The following is a 22503-nucleotide window of genomic DNA, read 5'->3' on the forward strand; positions in this document are numbered from 1 at the left end:
CCCAAAAAAACCCACCCACCAAAAAAACAGCCCAAAAAACGCACCACAGAGAGAGGGAAGATGGGAGTGGGGAAGGGCAGGGAGAGAACCTGCATGGCAGGAATTGAAACTTTGTTTTTATCAGGCTGTTAATGCCTTTGGCACTGAACTGTATCTGTCAAGAGAGCAGGGGAAAATGTATGTTTAACCGAACTGTATTGGAGACGGATGACTTTCTGTGTGTTAAAAAAAGCACCATTCTCCATATCCAAATATTACAGAGCATTTATTTCAATCACTGAATATATGCAACTCATAAGTATCTGCTGCTTTTGAGACTCTAGAGCCTTAGCACAGAAGTAAGAAATGAAGTTTTAATTGTCCTCAATGTTCAGTAAAAGAAAGACAGTTATCTTCTGTTTTGTGCTCATTGCAAGAACAGAAAACTAGCTGAAAAATTCCACGGAAGAGAGATACTATTTTTTATTAACTGTTCCCTGGTTTCTGAGGAAGGAAACTCATAAATAATCTTCAATCTTGGCTAGAATTCATCTTTAGATGAGTGCACTTAGTTTTCACTGACATCAGAGGGAGCTGCATGTGTATGTTGAGGAGTGGAATTTGACACTTTATTCACATGTCTTCTAGTTAATTTTTGTTGGATTAAAAATAATCTTGAGTAGCTTCCCTTGACCTTGGATTGCGTTGGCACTGCAGCTGTGGGGTGTTCTGAACGTTGCTTGCCTTTTAAGATGGGGCAGTAGTCATGTCAAATGAAATTGCAAATCTAGTTGTTAAAAAAGTAAATTTAAAAAACAATCCATCAAATTGCTTTGTTTCAGAATGCTTTTGCACCCTTGACTGATGCCAAGACTAGGAGCCATGCTGATGATGTCGGTCTCGTTCTTTCTTCATTACAGGCTAGTATATACCGAGGGGGATACAGCCGTTTTGCTCCATACTAAATGACAAAACCATAAAAACCTTCCAATGTGGGGAAAAAGGAAGCTTTCCGAGGCCTGGGTATTGCAATACATGCAGTAGTGCATCATTTTAGCAACTCTAAAAAGAGGAAAAATTACATTTTTTATCTTATACCTCAGATATTTTGTTCTGTGTATTTTAATATTGTGGGTCTTTAATTTCTGAAGGTTACGTAGTTTGATTGCTGGCTGTAGAAGTTTTTGTGGTTGATCTAGAAAGCTGCTAGATATGAATAAAAACTGTTTTAGGGCCACAATCAAGAGTGCTATATCATGTAAATGAATTATATATGCTGAATATTAAGCTATTGGGGTTATCACATGTTTTGTAAGAGTGTAAGTGACTACAGTAGTCATTTTTTTCTGCATCTACATTTATTTTAGTTTATGAGAGGGAGGGAGGGGGGAAATTGGGGACATGGGAATGGGGTTTGGCTAAAATATTAATTAATGAAGCAAAAAGGGGCCCCACTGCACCAACTATCATATATCACCTGTCGTAAATTATTCACTGTTTGTTCAAAGCCAAAGGTTATGTTCTTATTAGGGGTGCTTCTCTCGACACTTGTACATAAAAATCAGATTAAAACCTGTCCGAAGGCACCCTTTTAAAGCATTCCACCAGGCAGTATTCAGCTATTTAACCATAACTAGTTATTTAGGCAAAAACTGCTAGTTAGACCATTAACAAGCATTCTTTTTATATTTCTTCCAGTAAAATAAATTATTGATATCATTGCTGACTTTTATATTATGGGAGGGAAAAAAACAATAATAAAAAGGTGATAAAAGCACTGTTTCTATTTTTTTCTTTTTTTTCCAAAAAAAGAAAGTAATAAAAACTTAAATTCTTTGTACCAGTAAAAAAAATGTATAAAATTTACATCCGTGCAGTGGAGTTGTTAAGTTCTAGAAATACACAGCCTATGATGCTTTAGATTTAGCCTAGTAGACCAACTGTTAGAGACAGACGTATCATTTTTATGGAATTATATGATAATCATATTCAGATTTATATAAGCATTTTACAAGTATTGCAATCATTGAGTAGAGATAATCATGGTATTTTCATCAGCTTGGTACTTTTTGAAACATGACTGTGTCGTGTAAACAATCTGCAATTTTTCAAGGCATGACAACTTGCCCCTATTTTATTTTCAAACCAAGGCCATTTTGCTAAATACTGGGCCCAAGACAACTTTTCAACTGGGACAAAAGAGGGACCTTCTTCTGACCGAGCACTGACTGGAGAAGGCTGCTTGGCTGGGTCTCGGGCAGGTGCAGCCCAGCAGACGCCCAGGTGGCAGTTTCAAGCATAGTTGAAAAATTGCAGTTTGTCTGTGCATATGTTTGGACTCTTTCCATGTTGTCCTGTTTACAAGTTAACCTAAGTTGGGGTGTTTGTCACGGGTCTTCTTGTTTTTGTATTTAAATAAATAAAGCAGAAAACTGTCTCGCTACAGTTTTGCTGCAGATAGTTATATCCTCATGTGTAACGTGCGTGCCTACTGGCAAGCACCTTAGTAAATTATCAACTCACCGCTGTGAACCTGCCAACTTGCTATAACAACTCTGCTTTAAAAAAAGTGTTTGTGATCAGGCTTTCTCTTTGTCATCGTATGTGCATGCAGTATGATCAGTTGAACAATAACCATCAATAAAGTTTCACAAGATTTGAAAACAAAGTTTCTGTAGCATTTATATCTAAGAATGAAAAAGAAATTATCTTTAAAATTGAAACAGAGAGAGAAAGATACTATATTAATGAAAAATGGGGCAGTAACATATATTTATACTGGTGAGGGAATGAACTGAAATTTATTAAGAGTTCAATCCCCACATTTATTATATAAGATATATGAAACAAGCCTCCTATTAAAAAAAAAAAGTATATTTCATTTAAACACCACGATAAAAGCAACGTGAAAAATGTTTACCAAATGTTAGGCTTCCAATTCAAAGTGTGGATGATACATCTTTTTTGGAATTGCACACACAAAATGTCTAATGTGGGGAATAACAGAATTTATTTGCAATTTTAATTTTCATGAGATGGCTTTACAACTCCCACTCTCCAAATGATTATATGGCATTTTAGTCTATTAAAATAATCTTGAAAGGTTGAGGGTGCAGCCCATATTAGAAAATATTTTGTTTATAAAGCTCCTACAGTACTCCTAGTAGTCATTTTAAACTGTATGTCTGAAATAGTTATGTAAGAAAAGCATTTGAAATTTTTTTACAATATATATTGGGAATGTTTTCACTTATATAAATAACTACTGATAATATGACTTATGAAAAAAATTATTACTACCATATGTGGAACATAGTGACTTCTAAACAGATTTAAAAAAGCACCCTACAAACCCAGAAAATGTGTATATCTGTCTTTAGAAATTAGTGTTTATATCACAACCGTGATTTGTGAATAAAAAAAAAAAAATGGTTTGTAATATCAAAATAAAAGCTTAGTCTGAAAAGGTAAAAATACGCTGGTGTTCAAAGTCATTTTCCTTTTCCTTTTCACCGCGTTGGTCGCAGAGCTATCCACAGTTGCACCATCCATACTGTACACAACATACTTACAAACAGACGTACTGCTGACAAGGTTCCCAGGTTTTTTACCGCCCGGCAGTGGTGGTTGGCAGCCGGGCTGGGCAGAGGAGCCCCACGAGGTTAGTGCCCACCCTGTGTGCGTGCGTGTGATTCAGCTCGGGCCTGGGTTGAAGGTTTGCTTCCCCAAAAAGCAAGGTTAATCCGGTATCAGATGTGTTGTTCAGGCAACCCTACATGATACATGAGGAAGAATTGGGTTTTGTTGGTAGGAAGAAAAAAAGGCAGCTTCCAAACTGACTGCTTTTAATCAGGACATTTCATCTAAGAGGATCCCAAAAATACCACTGAGATGAAATGTGCCTGTAGCTGCTCAGCCAAGTGCTGCTCAGGGAGCACCGACACTGGGGAGGGCCAGTTACTAGTGAATATGTGCCCGCTGCTCTCGGCCGGGCCCCGCACCGCTTCTCTCCAGTGATGGGTGGGAGTTAGCCTTCTCTTTAGCTGTCTTTTTCATGGACAGCTCCTATTTCTGTGCACCTTCAAGTACGGAGGAGGAAGGAAGGATAACTGTTCTGGAAGGCTCCTTCTTCTCACTCCCAGGTTTGTCGTCCAAGCCGCAGGATAGACAGCTACGTGCTTGTAGGTCTAGACTTACCCATCAGTCCAACAGGTCATGATGAGGCTGATGAGCTTAATGTGCTGTTAATCACGTCACATGCACGCTAACAGAATTACGTGACTCTTCTACCTGGGTTCCTGTTATATTGTAGTTTAGCAAGGGAAGAGAAGACATAAAGATAAGGGATTAAATATTGCATGTTTTGCAGTTTAGCAGCAACGTTTACTCTAAAAAGTGCTTGGATCCTTCTGGGAAGGTAAAGGGAAGAAACCCTGATGTTTGCCAGGAATGCTGAGGAGGTATTATGTTTTCCTTCCTTTATATCTTTACAGGAAATACAAGTGCTAAATGTTCAAGAGTACTCTCCTCCACACCATGCATGATGGATATATTGAGAGTGTTTCCTTTGGTGGCTGGATGAAATGACAAATGTAGTAATATTGAGTAAGATTTGGACTGAAGGAAGGTGAGAAGCATGTGAATAGATAAATGCGAGTGGCACACACATGCGCGCGCACGCACACACACAGAGAACCTGAAACACCACATACTTTTCACGTGGTTGGATTCATCTGCCTGTTGTCTGGTGGTATTATTTATGATTTAAAGCAGTAGTGCTTCCTTTCTTGGCCAAGTAGCCAACACATGCTAAATTAATAAAAACTTTGTATTGAACAATTGGCCAGGGAATAAGCAAAGCATCGTGTGTACCCGAAAGAAAAAAGGAAAACGCAATAAGCTTTTCAGGGTATTTTTTCCAATTATTTAAAGTTCTAATATAGCTTTAATCGTCTAGCAAAGATTAAATTCAATCCTTTTAGGAACTCTTAGACCTGTCCCTGTATACCATGTCCACTACTACTCTGTCCTTGGTCATCTTTAAGGACATCTAGGTTGCTTATTAGCTTCCTATTTGGGTAAAATGTTAAGATTTTTAACTAGAATTTAATTTTCTTTAACTTTCTAGGAACTTTGGTTTGAATTGCTGTTGTGCTGTATTGCTGTTTCTTACCTCAAGTGATTTTTTTTGCAAGTTTGACATGTTCCTGTTGCCACATTTTTTCAGTTTTACAGTACAGATGTGTGAAGAAAAAAGGCTGTGCAAATTATTCCCTCCCTAAAGTAGAGCTGAAATATCATCATTTTTGTAGGCGGAGGGGAGAGAAGAAAAAAGAAGAAAAAAAAATAAAAAGCAACCTTGTTTCAGTGGGAAGAGAAGATTTGAGTGGGAGGTGAGATCAGAAGGGAGACAATGATTTTGGAAGGTCTTCGAAAAATTTATGAAAGTATCAGCAAAACCAGTCATTTTACCAGTATTATAAAAGTTTATTATAATGCTTCATTTATTCCTAAAAGGCATATGCTTCACCTCTCTCTATAACATGAGCTTTATGCCAAGTCTTTCCAGACTGGAACTTGAGTCCTTACAACACATAACTTGATTCAAGCGGCAATGGAGATGTTTGCTTTTTGTCTGAAAGGGAAATTGTTCTCTGGAAGCTTTTAAGCCTCTCCAGCACTTCTCTAGTGCTTTGCATACCAATAATTGTCTTGCAGCACTTAAAAAAAAAAAAAAAAAAAAGGCACAATGGACACAGACTAGGATCAGAAAAAAATCTAGGTAGTATATGCCAGTATATCATCAACTTGAATCTTTTCTTTTAATGAGATAAGACCGAGACTAGCATGGGGAGGAAAAAGATTAAAAGTACTTCTAGATCCAAGAGCTGGCCCTGATTTTCTTACCTGGAAAAGAAAGGTTTTTATTTCACGCTGGTCTGTATTTAAGTATGTGGGTACATTTCCTATATCCACACAAACAAAGGATGAATCTAATGCAACAGCAGTGTAGTTGAAACAGTGATGTGACTACCTGAGCATCTCACCACTCGCTTTAGTTGGCTAGCATACGACTCCTGCTATGCATCAAAGCAATGACACATGCGGATTACCCATTTGCAAAGAGCAGATACTTTTAATTATAACCATGAAAAGACCTGGAAACATCAATGTTATTTTAGGTGTCCAATCAGGCAGCATTCAGGGCCAGGAGCTCCTGTTCAGCTGTTGTTTTAACTCTCTATAATAGATGCTGTCAAACTCTTCAGACTCCTACCTAATGTCCTACCAGGGTGCTCAAGGTAGGCAATCTTGGTTTGTGTGGTTTGCAGTACCCAGTGAGGTAGGGGTTCTAAGAGTAAGAGTTTTGGGTGGAAGGGGAGGTAGAGGTCATTGCCATGCCCACTGAAACCACGTTCAAAGCACTCACAGATATAGGTGGGAGATGGTTTTAAAAATCTTCTCTTGGCTCAACTTAATACAGGAATGGTTTTTTTTCTATATGTAGCTGCCATGTGTATATTGGGGCAAGTCGTTCTCAGTTCACCTGTTAAAGACCTTCTATTTTACTTAAATAGTCAGTGAGAAACACTTCTTCAATAGTCTGTTGGTCGGGACTCTACCCTGGATTCCAGTCCCTGTTCTACATCAGTCAGGGTGAAAAAACCATGCCTCCGCAATCCCATTGATTGCTTTACAGGGATCAGATGATAGTGAAGTGTCTGTCCCTTCTCTTTCCCCTGAGACAGGTTGGCTTGTTGTAGGTTCCCGATTCCAAAAGAGATCTACAGCTGAAAATCCAAACTGGAGGAAAGCTCATTGTGTTTAAGGTACTTTACAGCACTCCAGTCTGCTTCTCAGCACTGCTTAGGGCTGGGTTTAGTTTGCTGTGTTAGCTTTGATTTACCCATGCATTGCCTGGGCAGCCTGCATGCTGAACCAATTTAATGATTCCATTCTTTAGCAAAAGGCCTGTAAGTCAGGAGTTCAGGACACAGGAAAACTGTTAAATAAAACATAAGTGAATGCAAAAATAATCATTTAATGGACGTTATGAAAGGACAGTAAACCAACCAGTTCAGTCCAATGGATGATGTATAACATCTAAACAAATATGACAACTAATTAAGGATTAGGTTCTGCATTTTAGATGACAGGCCTTATAAAAATGAACAGTTAGGTTATGTTGGGGAAAAAAAAGCTGCATTTTGCAAATGTCAGGCAGACAGCTCAGTAAGCAGGAAAGCTCAGTTATCCAATTAAAATAAATGTGCAGTGTTCTCAGTATAAAGACCTGAAGCATCCTTCTGTTGAGGAGTTAAGATCCTGAAATATAAGTGGAGCAAAAAGTGCTCTCTATAAAGATTAATGTAATCTATCAAGATTAACATTTTATATGCTGGCAAAGGCATATAGTAATGTGTTTCAATTCCTGAAATTGGAAACATTAGACTAAGATCAGTACCAATTTAAAACCCAGGTAACCCCAAATATTGAATTGAATTCATTATTTACAACCACGATGGGCTAATAAACTTGCCCTAATGGCTTCTATGGGAAATAGATACCTACAGTAGGTGCGATCCTTTTTCCCACAATCCTCTCTGACACTTCATGTGAAATGTAATAAGTTGCATAAATGTAATTTAGGGAAAAGTCTTCCACTAAAAGTAATTCCTGATTTATTCAGGAGTTTGATTCCTGTCCTAAGAAAGATTAAGGGTGTTTCTGAACATTGTCGTGTGCATGGGTGTCATGAGAGAGGCCACAAAGTTTCAAGACCACCAGTGGAGGACATAGTTTAACCTTATTTTTTGTTGTTGCTTCCTAACAAAAGGAGGTTATTGCATAACAATGGAAAGTGACTGGTGGGAAGGGATCACAATTACAATTAAAATAGAAACTGGGTTGCACTTTCATTGTCGGAAAGAAGCATCACAGAATCATAGAATGGGTCGGGTTGGAAGGGACCTTAAATATCATCTAGTTCCAACCCCCCTGCCATGGGCAGGGACACCTTCCACTAGACCAGGTTGCTCAAAGCCCCATCCACCCTGGCCTTGAACACTGCCAGGGATGGGGCATCCACAGCCTCTCTGAGCAACCTGTTCCAGTGCCTCACCACCCTCACAGTACAGATCTTTTTTCCTAAGATCTAATCTAAATTTACCCTCTTCCAGCTTAAAGCCATTACCCCTTGTCCTACCACTACATGCCCTTGTAAAAAGTCCCTCTCCAGCTTTCCTGTAGCCCCCCTTTAGGTACTGGCAGGCTGCTGTAAGGTCTCCCTGGAGCCTTCTCTTCTCCAAGCTGAACAACCCCAACTCTCTCAGCCTGTCTTCATAGGAGAGGTGCTCCAGCCCTCTGATCATTTTGTGGCCCTCCCCTGGACCCGCTTCAATAGGTCCGTGACCTTCTTATGCTGGGGGCCCAGAGCTGAATGCAGTACTGCAGGTGGGGTCCTGAGAGAGCAGAGTAGAGGGGGAGAATCACCTCCCTCAACCTGCTGGTCGTGCTTCTTTTGATGCAGCCCAGGATACAGTTGGCTTTCTGGGCTGTGAGCGCACATTGCCGGGTCATGCTGAGCTTCTTGTCAACCAACACCTCCAAGTCCTTCTCCTCAGGGCTGCTCTCAATCCACCCATCACTCAGCCTGTATTTGTGCTTGGGATTGCTCCGACCCATGTGCAGGACCTCGCAGTCCACTATCTAGTTCTCCATGATAACTGTCAGCAGAGCATATCTTTGTTTTAAGCCAAGATTTAAACCTGCCCTTTGGTGTAGATCTCCAAAATAAGAGTTTCTAAGGCTGGAAACTTATAACCACACACAAATTTTCTAAAAGGATATACAATTCAAGGCACTTGCAACAGAAGTGATGTGAAATATATGGATTTTCTGGTGGTTTATAAAGCAGAAAGCAGAACATTATTACTAGGATGGAGGCTTTAGAGGCTTTACCAGAGGTATTAAAATGGAATTCAAGTTTGTGAGATGCCTGATATATATAAAAAAAAAAAAATCTGTCAAACGTTGAAATGAGAGGTGAGAATCTCAGCTTTGCAGTGCTTGAGAAAGCATGGAAGATCATGGCTGTAACACCTCCACCTCTGTTTGATTTTGCCACCCACAGAATTGCTACCATTTTTGTGAAGTGAGCAGTTGCACTTGCAACTCTGAGTGCCTCTGTGGTTCACCTTTATTCTTCTAGAAGCTCTGTTTCACATCTTCTTGGACACAACTTTTGATGTTCACCCAGAAGGGCAATGATCCAACTTCCTATTATTTGAGAAGAGTGATGGCCTGGGGACACAGACATTGTTAATGTACAGGTTCAGCTGATAAACTGCGTAACTGAGGTTTCATCACCGACTTGAAAGATCTGGAGCTCTGTTGCTCCACAGTTAAAAAGCAAACAAAGTTTTTTTCAGGAAAAATGGCAAGCAAGAGGGGAAGAAATAATTTTATCTGGGAAGCTGAAAAGCAGCTTTTATTGGCAGTTCTCATATACTGAGAATAGAGAGAGAGAAATATGCATGTTTCTAAAGTTGGTAAATTGTGCTGGAGAGATGAGAAATTCCTGTGGGATGTCTCTAGATTCTGACACGTCTTTTTTTTTTTTTAATTTTTTAAACATGACCCACTGTTAGGCCATGCTATAAAAATTCAACATTGTCCCCTGTCTTCACCCAACTTTGTCCCATAATATCTGTTTCCTATGATAAGAATATCTGTATCCCTAGATATGCGAGGACGTAATTTGTTCACTGAGATTAAGACGAAGGCATGCATCACCACAGCGTGCTGTACCAGTCATTCACTTTGAATCCACTCTGAAATCTTTTATCTCTGGAAAATGAGAAGTGGCAACATGGCCTACTTTTTTTGATAATCTTTTTTCATAGCTTTATTCTCAATGGCTTTGAGGGGAAGTCAATAGAGAAATCTTTTTGCCCAGTGCCAAAATAATGGAAATACATGTGAATTTGTGCTCTCATCCAGTTGTCCATCTCTTTGTCATTTAGTCAGCCTGTTCCTGGCACCACTATGTGGAATTTTACACCTGTGTGAAGCCCATCATAGGATTGCGGACAGGAAAATAGAATGTCATTACTGGAACAACCTAAGGAAGAAATCCCCAGTAAAATGAATTATTATAAGACAATTGGAGGCTTGTCAAAGTGAAAATCAAGAATTTTACTCTTACTGCAGGTCAGAAGGAATTAGGTACCATCATATACCATGGTTAGCATTGACCTGCCCAAATCTAGTAGGAGATCTTCAGAATGTTTTCATCACACAGCAAGCTACAGACAGGATTATTTGAAACTCCCCAGATGCTGGTTGCCTTATTTTAATGTGACTCTTCTGGTGGTTTCAAGTTGTTTTGTACAAAGCACACTCAGGATTTTAAGAGACTGAAGTCACCTGAAGAGGTATGGTCCAACTTTGGCAGACACATTTGCCTGCCTACATTTGCCTTGATCTTTGACGAAAGACAGTTCTAAGTTCTTTTTTTACCATGAGATTTCTGCAGTTTTTCCACCAATTCGAAAGTTCTTCTCCCTTCTAATTTCATTCCTAAACTTAAACTTCATTTTGTTCATGATTGAAAGAGACAATGTGGAGCAGGCAATTTTTTTTTCAGTTCAGATGAAAGAGAAATTAAGACCTTAACTTGCTAATTGCCAGATCACTTCCTAAGAATTGTATTTTATGAAGGTTTGCTAGAGTGCTAGAATATTTATACATAAATGCATTGTATTCACTAATCTGTGATGATTTAAAAATCGGTATAATATTTTCTAGTGCAACAGCCACTGCCTGAGTTAGTGGAAGCAGCTGTCAATAAATACATTTTGCTTGAAATTTTCTAGATCTTACGTGTTGCATCATTTTATTGTTTTGTGAAAAGCAACCATTGCATTGCATATAATAGCGACTATATTTTACATCATGCAAAAATTGCCAGTTATTTTTAGACTGTGTGGGTTCTTACCCTTAGACTCAGAAAGGACACAAATGCTTATTTTGTCAACCAGCTTTTAGCAGGTTACTACTCATTTTTTCTCTCATGCACTAACAAACTTCTAAAGCTAAGCCTTACTTAGCTTTTTGCATTAATATCTTCTGCCTGCATATCAATGTTGTAAAAGAATGCTCACATACTAACTTTGCTGATTTTACTCCAAAGCTAACGTTCCTTTGCTCTTCCTCTTCAGTGGACAAGCAGCAGTGCTGCAAAAGGTAGATGATACACAGTGCCATTAGCCAAGTCATCTGGATTACTTTCCTCCTACTAATTGCCAGAATTACATTTAAAGATTAAAAAGGAGTGAGAGAGGAAAAAAAAGAAAAATTGTTGGTAGTTATGCAGGTATGCGGAGGGAACTGAACAATGAGGTAAAGGAAGGCGGGTTGCTGAGTAAGCAGTTCCTAGGAATTTTAAATAACTTTAAGGCTGCTAAAAGGAAAAGTTATAAGGTCTCTGGTGCTTGTGATCATTCTGCAGAAAACCAGACAGCATTAAAAGAGAAACTTTTCAATTATCTTTTGGGTAAGCACAAGCATGCAACTATACCAACAGTGTATTTTAATCAGAGAAGAGACAATTGCTTCAATTTGATCTTTTTTGTGCTTATTTGCCTGGCTCAGCTTACAGTATATAAGCATCTAAGGTGACCTGGTTTCTGTAAATACAGGAATGGATGTCTAACAGCAAATGGATACATTTTTTTTTTTCAAAATTACAGGTAAAAATTTTTTACTAAGGAGACAGAATTTCAGGATTTTAGAATGAGCCAAGTAAAAGGCTCCTTTGGGACAGCTATGTATATTTTTCATGTGTCACAGGCTAGCTTTGTTTTGATCCTTGCCCATCATCTTTCTTTGACCTAAGGAGCCATAGAACTAACACGGTGTAGTTTCATTGTTAGAAAAAAGAGTTTTGAAGTCACTGAAGGTATTTACTTTTTGGTTGAAAACCACCAAAGCAGGAGAATTCACAGGTGTCTTCCTCCTCCTCCCCCTCCTGGGCACACACCAGGAGGGAAGCCTGAGCTCTGATGGCAAATGGGCTTTGGGAAGCTGCAGATTAGTACCAATTAAACCCACCCTAGAATTGCTCCAGCCTTCCCCTGGGTTAGAGTAGGGACTTGCACTGGAATAGAGCTGAGATGAAGTCTCTGGCTGACGGATCATTACTTAAGGAGAACAGTAATGGATTAAATAGCTAACACAGTAAAATAATAAATACGTAATGTAAAATACACAAACACAGCCACCTCAGGATTATTAAGATGTCACCATGTGTTGTCTGAGAAAGGCACTCCAAGTTGTCAGCTATGCCGGGCAATACTGACGAGTCACAGCCACTTGCTTAGCGATGCAAGACGTGGGCACAGGCTGCATACCTGTGGGGTTTCAGGACAGCTGATTGGGACCTTTGGGTTGTCCGGGTGTAAGGCCACACTGACAACTGCTGAACCGTGCAAGAGAGCCCTGGCAATTCTTTGCCGGCTGTCCTGTTAAATAACTAAGGCATAGTCCAGTCCAATGTGATTATAGCTATTCCTCTCCTATCACTGGTGCCAGCCTTTCCTTAGGCCTTCTGTGTAATGGGAACAAAGGGTGAGTCACTCTCTTCTCCCATATTTCTGCATACAGGAATTCTCTTTCAGCCTTCAAAGATAAATTTGACCTCGAAGAAAACACCGAATTGAGGCTTTTCTCCATCTACATTGTGTTCCTCCACATACACAGGATAAATTAATGATTATTTTTTTTTGTTACCTCATGCTTTCCTGAACAGTTTTTTATAATAACCCAACCTAGGTAAGTTATTTAAGGGTAATTGAAAACTGAATTTGCCTAAAAATCTCAACTGTGAAAGCAAAGCAACTCTTCTGTGAATCTGTTGATAATGTGGAGAAAAAGGACAAAGACTTATATAGGAGAAAGAAACCGACAGTCTTGTCAGGAAGTTTAGAAGCTTAGCTCTTCCAGCCACTTTTAATTATCTCCCCCTAGATAGAAAAATCACCAGTAGCTTGTAACACACTCATAGGGCACTCTTTCCTTTCATAACAATAAAAGAAGTATGTGCTAAAAAGTAATAGAAAACAATGCAGAAGACTTTTTACTATTAATGAACCGGTCAGTGCCATGCCCTCATTTACAATGGCCATCCATCTTTCAAAAGTTTAACTTAAAACTGAAAAAGCCTCAAGATGGATGATGCAGAGGTTTGGGAAATTTCCTTATGATGGGCATCTGCAAAACCTCCGGGACTTCCCCTTATATGTGAAGTTGCTTGTAACTAAGATGGTTTTACTGGAAGTATTACCAAAGTTTAAATATTACTTCTAAAATATAGCAACTGTGATTGCACTGTTTTCAGTAGTAATTGCATTCCTACAGTGCAGTTTATGAAGGTTTTCTGAGACCTTATTTTTATATTTGATCCAGGAGAAGCAGTTTGCTTAAATAACGCAACTCAGTGGGATTTTTTTTTTGTTGGTTTTCCTTTTACAGACTCTTTTTACAATTCCTAATATTAAACTGGAGGAGATTGAGAAGATCAAACAGCAAGTAAAGATTTAAAAAGCATAAAAGACTCTGGAGCCGGGAAAAAAACCCATCCAAACAAATAAAAGACCAAAGAAAACCCCCAAAGATTCATGCTCTCTCAGTATATTAACCTGACTTTAAAAGGGAAGAGCCCCTTTGGGCTGATTTTTAACTAACTACAAGAGCTATCTTTCAAGAGGACCTGGAAAAGGGGATGGACATGCAGAGGAGCAGCTCCCCCCACACTCTCGCAGAGCCATTCTTCCCCAAGAGTGCCTTGCCCAGTGCTGAAGAGCATAATGCAAAGCCATTTTACATGGTTACGTGGACCCCTCTGTAGCCACCTTCTCTTCCAACGGACAGTTCATCTGTGTTGTGAAAAGCACAAAGGCACTTGCATTTCACTTTTTGTACCCAAGCCATGTGGCAAACCTAGTCAGTTGGGTTTTAAAGCCTTTGTTCTTAGCCCCTGACTGATATATAGCACTGTGACAGGCATAAGTTTTCTCCTTATTCAGCATGAAATTAACTTGACATGTTCAAAGAAGCAAAGCTATCAAGCTAGGATCATAATCAGCATTAGCTTCTTCAGGGGAATCTTCACAGTCAAACACTAAAATGTAATCTGTACATGCAACGACTCCCACGAGCACCTCTGGCACTGCGGCGGTCGTTCCACACATGCTCAAGAGCAGACATGCTCCGGCTGCCCTTGCAAAGGGGCGAAATAAGGAACGAATATTCCTTGTGCCCTCCCCCTGCCTTCCCACAGTAGCCCCAAAGTTGTCACAAGCCAGCCCAAATGCATTGTTTTAAATATGCTTGTAATGAGTAAATGCATCCGTAGCCATTTGGATCTGGTATTTTAAATGCTTAAGTGCCTTTTGGGAAGCTTTTAGGCTGAAACATTGCTGTTAAGACACTGAAATATTAGTAAATCTTGCAAACGACACAAGTTCTAATGTTCCTCATTTCTGTGGTGCTGCATGCTGTGCTAATGACCCGGTGACTGGATTTTCTGCTTTTGAAAGCAGAGCTATATGCTGTAAAACTTTCATCTAAGTTGAGCTGCCTCTCTCTAATGAATTTTTTATTTGTTTACTCATTGTTTCACTAGAATTTAAAAGTAGCAATTAAAAAAACCCAACCAACCAAACCCTCACCCTCTAACAAGGAACTTGCCTTAATTCACGGTCTAATATAATGATGAGGAAAGCATCACGCTATGTCCAGTAAAGTGAAAAGAAGTAAAGAAAGATGCATAAATATGCGTAGTATTTTACATGTGAAGAAATGCATAATTCATGTAATGATGGTGTACATTCACACTGGCCACGACAGCTACATTTGCCATGCAGCTGTGCCTGTGCATGCCTCTGCATAAGCACAGTGTCCTGTCAGTTTGTCAGAAACTCCTAATGGCTTTTGAACGCTGGCGCGGCTTGCTCTCCGTTTCCAATGCGGTTTGCTTCATATAGGGTGCAAGACCTCTTGAGTTTGGCCTGTGCCGGGTGAGGGAGGCCGAGCTGGCACATTCAGCATCTCCACAGCGGTTTGAAGCAGCACCTGAGCGACCTGTTCTACCCCTTGTGCCTGGCTTCCCATCAGCGGGAGTCCACCGAGCCTCGAAAAAGAGGCCAGCAATAAAACAGAAGCAGGGGTCGACAGTGAGAGGAGGAGAGCCCTTGAATGAAATGCAGAGCAAGCCAAAGGCGGCCGTGCAGGTGATGCCTGGGGACACAGATGTCTTCCCCGGGGTAGGGAGGGGGAGCGTGGGAGCCAAGCTGTCTCCTATATGAACAGCCCTCCCCTGCCTTCCGTCGGGAAGAGCTGTGTGATCCTGCAGGACCAAAGGCACGGGTAAAATGCGTTACAGTTCCTATTACCGAGGTCGATGCCGTGATCCCTGTTCGCTCTGGTGGAGCTCACAGGTGGAAGCGGGGCGGCCGGGGCGGTGCTGCTGGCACTGCCACCTGCCATTGCCTTTGCTACACGCATCCCTGGCCCTGAGGAACAACCACCCGTTTGTCCCAGGGTTTGTTTTGCTCAGAAGTAGAAAAAAATACTCTGTGTACAAAAATAAGTAAAAAACCCCAGCACTTCTGTTCAAAAGCAGAGTAGACACCAATATTTATTTACATCATGTTTATTTACAGTAGAGGTGATCAAACCAAGGTTATTAGAAAAATATATGGTTGAAATATGGTTATTTTTGCCTTATTTCTGAGCCAACTGTAAAGATAAAAATTCCTCAGCTGAGGGGATGGGCAGTTGATAGAAGTTGTACGTAGTGGAAATACATGATTGCCCCCCACCCCACCCCTTCCCTCTCAAATCAGCTGTTCTGTCTGACCTCCAGAGTAAGGCAGGGGCCAGCTGGGCAATGTCTTCACGTGGCCAACAGTCAAACTGGGTCTGTGCTGTACTTGCTGACTGGGGTGTCAGTGGGGTCTGCTTTTTAATCCCTAGCTGAGGCATTTTGGGCTGTCCTGGGCCACTCAGCCCTCGGCTGGCACAAGCACAGCAAGGAGCCTCAGCTGGACGGGCCGTGCTGGAGAAATAACCCTTCTCCACTGGGTAGTGAGACAGGACGCAGCAAATGGATCCCTGCATGCGAAGTAGAAAAGGAGAGAAGAGACAATAATGATTTGGCTATGAGGGAAGAGCAGAGAAATGCCAGCTCACTCACTCACCCCTCGGAAGGGGTAAGTTTTTCTTGGCTCCATCCTTCCAGTGCCAGAGGTTTACAGCTCAGCCTCAGCGTGATGGTACCGGTGGTCGTGGGGAGCGGGATGCTGCGGCGCAAGGACTGAAATGAGCTGCGGGAGACGAAGGCTGGGAGGGGCGGGAGGTCTTGCAGAGGTGTGGACAGAGGCAGTGTGGACCAGCACCTCCAGGCAGCTTCCTCCAATGCTCAGCCAGCCTCAAAGTGGCACAGAAACCTTCTCCTCCTCCCCATCTTTTTTTTTTTTTTTTTTAAAGCTACTCTTAGTTCCAAAACTTCATATTAGAGTTCCAAAAGCAGACAGAATAGTGTGTTTTGAGAGCTGTAGGTCTTTATTATGGTAAAATCATAACATCTAAAATCCAATTCAGTCCTTGCTATAAATAAGTATAATGAAGAATTTAATGATATTTCAACTAAAATTAGTTAGAAGGCAAACCTTAAAAAATGACACAGATCATTAACTGGGAGCATTTCTCAGAAGAGATTTGTTATATTAAAAAGGCACTAAAATTACTAGCGTTAATCAACTGTATTGTATTAAAAACTCTGTATAGATTAATTAAGTACTTTAAATATGAAGAAATAAAAAATGGAGGTATAGGGGAATCACAGGCTTGAATCTGGGTCTCCTGCCATGCTACCTGCCCTGCACTTCTTAAGCACCTAATTTAGCAAGAATTCAGATTAAATAATTCTTCTTGGCTGGTCTTACCTGTTTTTAATAAGTAACAAAATTCCTGGCAAGGAGAGTGGCATCTCTTTTCATTCACTTTCCCCAAATGCAGATGCTGGGCTCTTCTCCCAGCCCCACCCTGGGCTGAGTCTAGTCAGTAAGGGCCAAAGAGAGCCAATGAAATAATACATCTTATACGCTTTTTGTGATAGCTGTGATTCTTTGCCTATAGGACCTGGCATTTCTTGGTGGTCTCCCAACTGAACAAATCTGGGGTTATTTAGCCATAGACTTCAGGTAAGAAGTGCATTCAGCTCAGTACATCTAAAATTTGTATTCACCAATGAGGGCAATTTAGCCCCTGGCTCCCTTGGGTACAGGCCATTTAAAACAACTTTGGCTAAAAGTACCAACATTTAAAAAAAAAAAAAATACTGTCAAATAGGTAGGATACAGTTTCTCTTTCTTCTTGTGGGAGACATGGAGCAGCTCCTCTCTCATCTGAGCTGAAACAGCCTTGCACAATGTTGGAAAGCAAGGTTATTCTGTTGATGGAAAAGCAGCAGGATTAGGCCCGCAGTAACCTTGGCAACACAGACAATGGCTCCAGGAGTACATGTTTCTCTCCTGTACCAACCTACCTCACGGGCCTATACAGTATATAAAATATTAGAATATTCACTGTTAACTCTTGCAGAAAAATGTACTTTGCTATTGTGGCACAGGAAAAGCAAACTTGTATTTGCCTCCTTGAATGTCAGTACATTTTTTTCAAGCTTTTGCCGAATCCATTTGCACCATCAATATTTCAAGAACTAGAAAAAAATAAGAGATGCTCGCTCTATCTACAGCACTTATACTATAAAGAAGAATCTGTAAGAGAGGTCAACAAAGCTGTCGTCTCCCTACCTCCAAGATAAAAGGTAAAAATGTCTTTTCTTGTAAAAAGGCCTAAAATGAAATTAATAAATGAAGAAACTTTAAACCAGCCCTCTTCCCATCCTGCATACGCACAAATCATGGCCCAGCCTCCAAAATAGAGTGAGGTCTTGCTAACAGAAATTGTAGCTCTTGGGCATTTGCAAAAGAACCACCTGTATGCTCGTTCCAAGCCTGTGTGCACTACAAAAGAAATTCCCTCCAGAGATACTCTGGTTCAGTAACTGCTATTGAAAAGGCAGCCCAGAAGTAGAACATTTCACTGGTTTAAACTAAATATTCAAACTTGAAAGCTGGGAGACTTAGATTATTTTTTTTTTAAATGGGCTTAGCATTAACAAATTAAAAAAAAAAAAAAAAATCATTCTTGTGCGGTTTGTCTGGCTCAGTAGTAGGTATTATCATATATTCTTGTCCCCCACTTTCTTATTTCAATTGTGTGGTTCTTTAAATGACGCCAGGTAATACAGCAGACTGTGTATCAGAAACAGGTCACCAGCTGATTTTCTGCAGCTGCTTTATAGAAAAGTATACTCCTTAAAACTCAAAAGCTCTTTAGCCAAGTCCCCAGGAGCTGTTGTATATACAAGTTTTGTTATAGTGCATCTCACATTCTGGGCATGATCTTTAGTTATGTGATAAAAATACTGACATATTTTCATGTCAAATGCAATAACCTAAAATGTTTGTAGCCACAAACTATCACTCAGACAGAATGAACTGTCTTCATTTATTTATTTTATTTTATTTTATGGAGACAGTAAATCAGAGAATACCTTCACCTGTGGAGTTCAGCTCAATGGATACACTTGTACTTATATCAGTTGAAACATCTGGACATCCATAATAGTGGAATTAAGCTTATGCTACATACAAAACTTTATTTTTTCCCCAATTATTTTAAAATAGCAAACTAGGCATTTTTCAAGCAGTCATGGATTCCCTCTTTTTCCTGGTGTTTCTTTTGACTTTTTCCTCCCTTAACAGTGGTCATTTTGCTATTGGCCAGGTAGTGAGATAAAAACCTGAAAGTGGCTACACCAGTTTTTCAGCATCCAGGCACCTTTTGGGGTGGATCTCCTAACGAAGCAAAGCTGCTTGTGAGGACCCAGGTATTAAGGAGAGGCTTTACCAGTGCAGTAGTGTTTCTGCTCCTGTGAGTAGTGTGGTGGCTGTAAGGTCACCTCTCAGGCGTGAGGAAACCATCGGAGTCAGAATGCATTTTTCTTTTTTTTTGGAGAAAAAGGTTTTGGTTGTGAAGACATTTGTGCCTTGAAAAAAAATGGCATGGGTGACTGTTACTTAATATAAATAAGCCCATGTTTGTTCTACTTCTCAACTTTTGCAGAGGCAGATAAAAAAATCTCAGCCTTAGAGTTAGTCCTGAATAGGGAGGAGGTGGAGGATTTAGGGGATGAAGGAGTGAGGGCGAACCTGGGAAAAAGGAGAGTGTGGGGGGCAAGGTATTTTATTTTTTGTCTTTGTTTCTCACCATCCAACTCTAACTTAATTGGCAATAAGTTAAATTAATCCTCCCCGCCCCCCCGAAGCTGAGTCTGCTTTGCCTGCGATGGTAGTTGGTAAGTGATCTCGCTTTGTCTCAACCGATGAGCTTTTTTGTATTTCCATCCCCCCTGTCCTGCTGAGGAAGGGAAAAGAGAGAGCAGCTGGGTGGGCATTTTGCAGCCAAGGTCAACTGGCCACAAAGGGGACACGGTGGTGGGGGGTGGTGGTGCAGGAGCACTTTGAGAAGAGTGGGTATCATAAAATACGACAGCTTCAGCTGGAGAAAGAAGGAAAAGGGTTGTGAAACAAGGAAAAGGAAGGCTATGGGATGAGGAAGGTTAATCTAGGCAAGAGGAAAAAAAGGCATTTGGCTGAGGAAGATGCAGTAATTGGTTGGGTTTTAAGCAATTTAATCAAGTAACATTAATGGCACATAAGTTTTACATAAATTAAAAGATAAATGCAAACACTGTATGTGAATTTCCAAGACTACTTGGAAAAAAGGCATATAAGGCTATAAATATACCTTCAGGTCTTAAAAATAGCTGGTCTGTTTATATGTGGTTAGCTGACAGTAAAGCATAATGCTGCAGCATAGCCCTCAAAAGCAGAGGTGAGGAGCACAGGGCACAAAGCAAACTCTTATCCAGGATTTAAGTCAGATTTGAGGGGTATGTGGTACCTGTGCCTCACGCAGCTCTGCTGTGCGCTGTGCCCAGTCATGAGCCCCAGTCAAAGGACATCTGTCTGGCTCAGCTTCGATAAAGAGGTTTTGTGGTTTGTTCAGGTCCTTTCCCAGCAGTACAGCAGAGCTGTAGGTAGGCAACCGCCACTTAATCTTGCTCTTAATATCTGCCTCTTGTAATATGTGTGTTATTAAAATAGTGCTATACCCAAGTAGTTTTAGTGAGATAATATCTCATACTCTGCCCATTTGTGATGCAGGTTCATTCAGCAGAAGTGAGCAAGTATTATTGCAACAAACCTGCTCTGATTGTGGGGAGCAGCAGCTGAAGCTACATCACTTCCATGTTACTTGATTAGAAACTTAAAGTGATAGTTTGGCTCAAGAAGCCATGTAAACTGGAGCACAAATACTTAATTGGCTTTTTCTGCTTTTGCTGGGAGCTAATTAAGCAGACTGCTTTGCTAAAGTTGTTTGAGGGCAGCAAGGTCAAAACCAAAAAGCTGTGAACTCGGAGGGAGAAGGGGGCATTAAGGAAGACCAGCTGTGTCCCTGTGTTAGGAGAAAAGTCCCTAATTTGGGAAGCAGCCTCTTAAAGCCAGTAACAGAAGTGCAAGCTTGTGAAGAAAATATCCCTAGAGGAGTTACTGCACTCAGAGGAAAGAGAAGAGGAACGTGTGCATGTGCATACCTTCCTGCCCACTCACCCCCGATGGATGCAAAGGTTTGAAAATTCCCTCCAACCTGCTGGTCTGCTTGCTCTGTTTGTATTTGAGTAGCTCTTAATCTCTCTTCTAATTCAGTAGCACAGCAGCTGGGGTTTGTCCTGTAATGTTTGTGTCTTTTAGGCAATACCGCGTCACCAATATTACAGAAAGTAATGCTAACAGCAGAAATAGAAGAAGTGTCTGTATTATAAGAAAGAAGCCATTTCTTACAGAAACATTTCACTACAGGCTGAATGATCTGGCCGTAAGCGTGCTCCGGGAAAGGTTCATTACATCCCTCGCTGGTGCTCACTAATCCTGGCCTCTCTTTGTTGATGGAAGGTGATCACCGCTTATAGGCAACAGACACAGGAAATGTGGATGGGAAACATGATGCAATCACACAAATGTATACTTTCAATGTAAGCCATCACAGTATAAGTGCCTCATATTCAGATAGACCTATCGCACTGCATGAAAATAGGCCTTTAAGTTACTGTGCCTCGGTGATGATTCAGGAACAGACTATAGCATCATCAGGCAGTGTGTCTTCACAGTTCTTCATAGGGTGTTTAGGATCAAAAATAATAGGCAATCTCTGAGTTGCTGTGATTTTCAATTGTCTGAAGTGATGCAAGGAACCAGTACTACTTAATAAGGTTTTGTGGTTTCACTGCACGTGTTTCATTTAAAGGTAAAGAGTATTTGTACAGACACTAAAATATAGTGGAGAAGAACTGTACAGAATTTATGCTGCCCCTGGGGTTATGAGTGTCTGTATCTGAGGGTTTATGTCCACCTTTTTTTCCAGAAATGTTTGTGGGGTGAATTTTAAGTACTTTATCATGTGCAGGATTTGTAAATGTACAGGAGCCGGGTTAGCGCCATTGTGCTGTTGGAAGCCTGGCACTTTCAGAAAGCATGTGTACTTACACAGCAGATTTAATTCCAAGATGTATTGGCTGAACACGCTGCACTTGTGCTGCCTAATTCTGATAGATCCCCAAAATTAGACTTGCTATGGAGAAATTGGGAGTTTGCACATTTGAATTGGAGCCTTTGAAAACAGGAAATTAGTTCCTGTGATGACAAAACTAGTTAGCTTTTATTTTCTTTGTCTTCCGTAAGATGTCAGTGATAGCTTTAAACATAAATAATTTTGAATAATACAATCGCTTCTAGCCTAAAACTTGGGCGTTACCGAATGGGAAAAAAAGGTTTCAGTTTTGTGTAAAGAAGCTTAATTGGTAACTGTGACCAGTAACTTTAATCAAATGTTTAGGGCACTTATCCAACCAGAGTGAGTGTTCAGAGATACAGTACTTCAACAGCAGTTTGCATTAGTGGTAAACAACCATCATGATGTTCTTGCTTGTTATATTACAGCTTAAATGTTCTCTGATGCAGAACTGTTAGTTCTGCTTGTATATAGCTATTACTTCAGAGTGAACGAGCTATTGAGAAGAATGACTTTCTGAAGAATAACTTCAGAGCCCCACAGCAGAAAGCCAGGTTCCCTGCACTGGAATGGAAGTTCAGTGCTCGGAGTTTGCCAGTAGGACTTTGCCCTGCCCTTCCCTAAAAAATGTGCGTGCATCTCCTCTACATGTTCCCGACCCTCCACCCCCCCCCCTTTTTTTTTTTTTTTTAACATTTAGGCCAAAATTAGAGTTGCACAATAATAGGAAGTTGAAATGAAAAAGCATTCATTCCCAGC

General features: G+C 40.5%; 1 protein-coding gene across 2 annotated transcripts in view; it reads left to right on the forward strand.

Moving 5' to 3' along the window:
- Positions 1-3453, forward strand: part of RBFOX1 (RNA binding protein, fox-1 homolog (C. elegans) 1) — a 293981-nt gene extending 290528 nt beyond the window's left edge. For both annotated transcript variants that reach the window (XM_010578434.1, XM_010578433.1), the window contains one exon: positions 822-3453. In XM_010578434.1, coding sequence (XP_010576736.1) covers positions 822-944 — 123 coding nt within the window. In that variant the 3' untranslated portion in view covers positions 945-3453. The remainder of the gene's footprint in view (positions 1-821) is intronic.
- The last annotated feature ends 19050 nt before the right edge of the window (positions 3454-22503 follow it).

Source organism: Haliaeetus leucocephalus, unplaced genomic scaffold (assembly GCF_000737465.1).
Source record: "Haliaeetus leucocephalus isolate CR32 unplaced genomic scaffold, Haliaeetus_leucocephalus-4.0 Scaffold636, whole genome shotgun sequence".
Lineage (NCBI taxonomy): Eukaryota > Metazoa > Chordata > Aves > Accipitriformes > Accipitridae > Haliaeetus > Haliaeetus leucocephalus.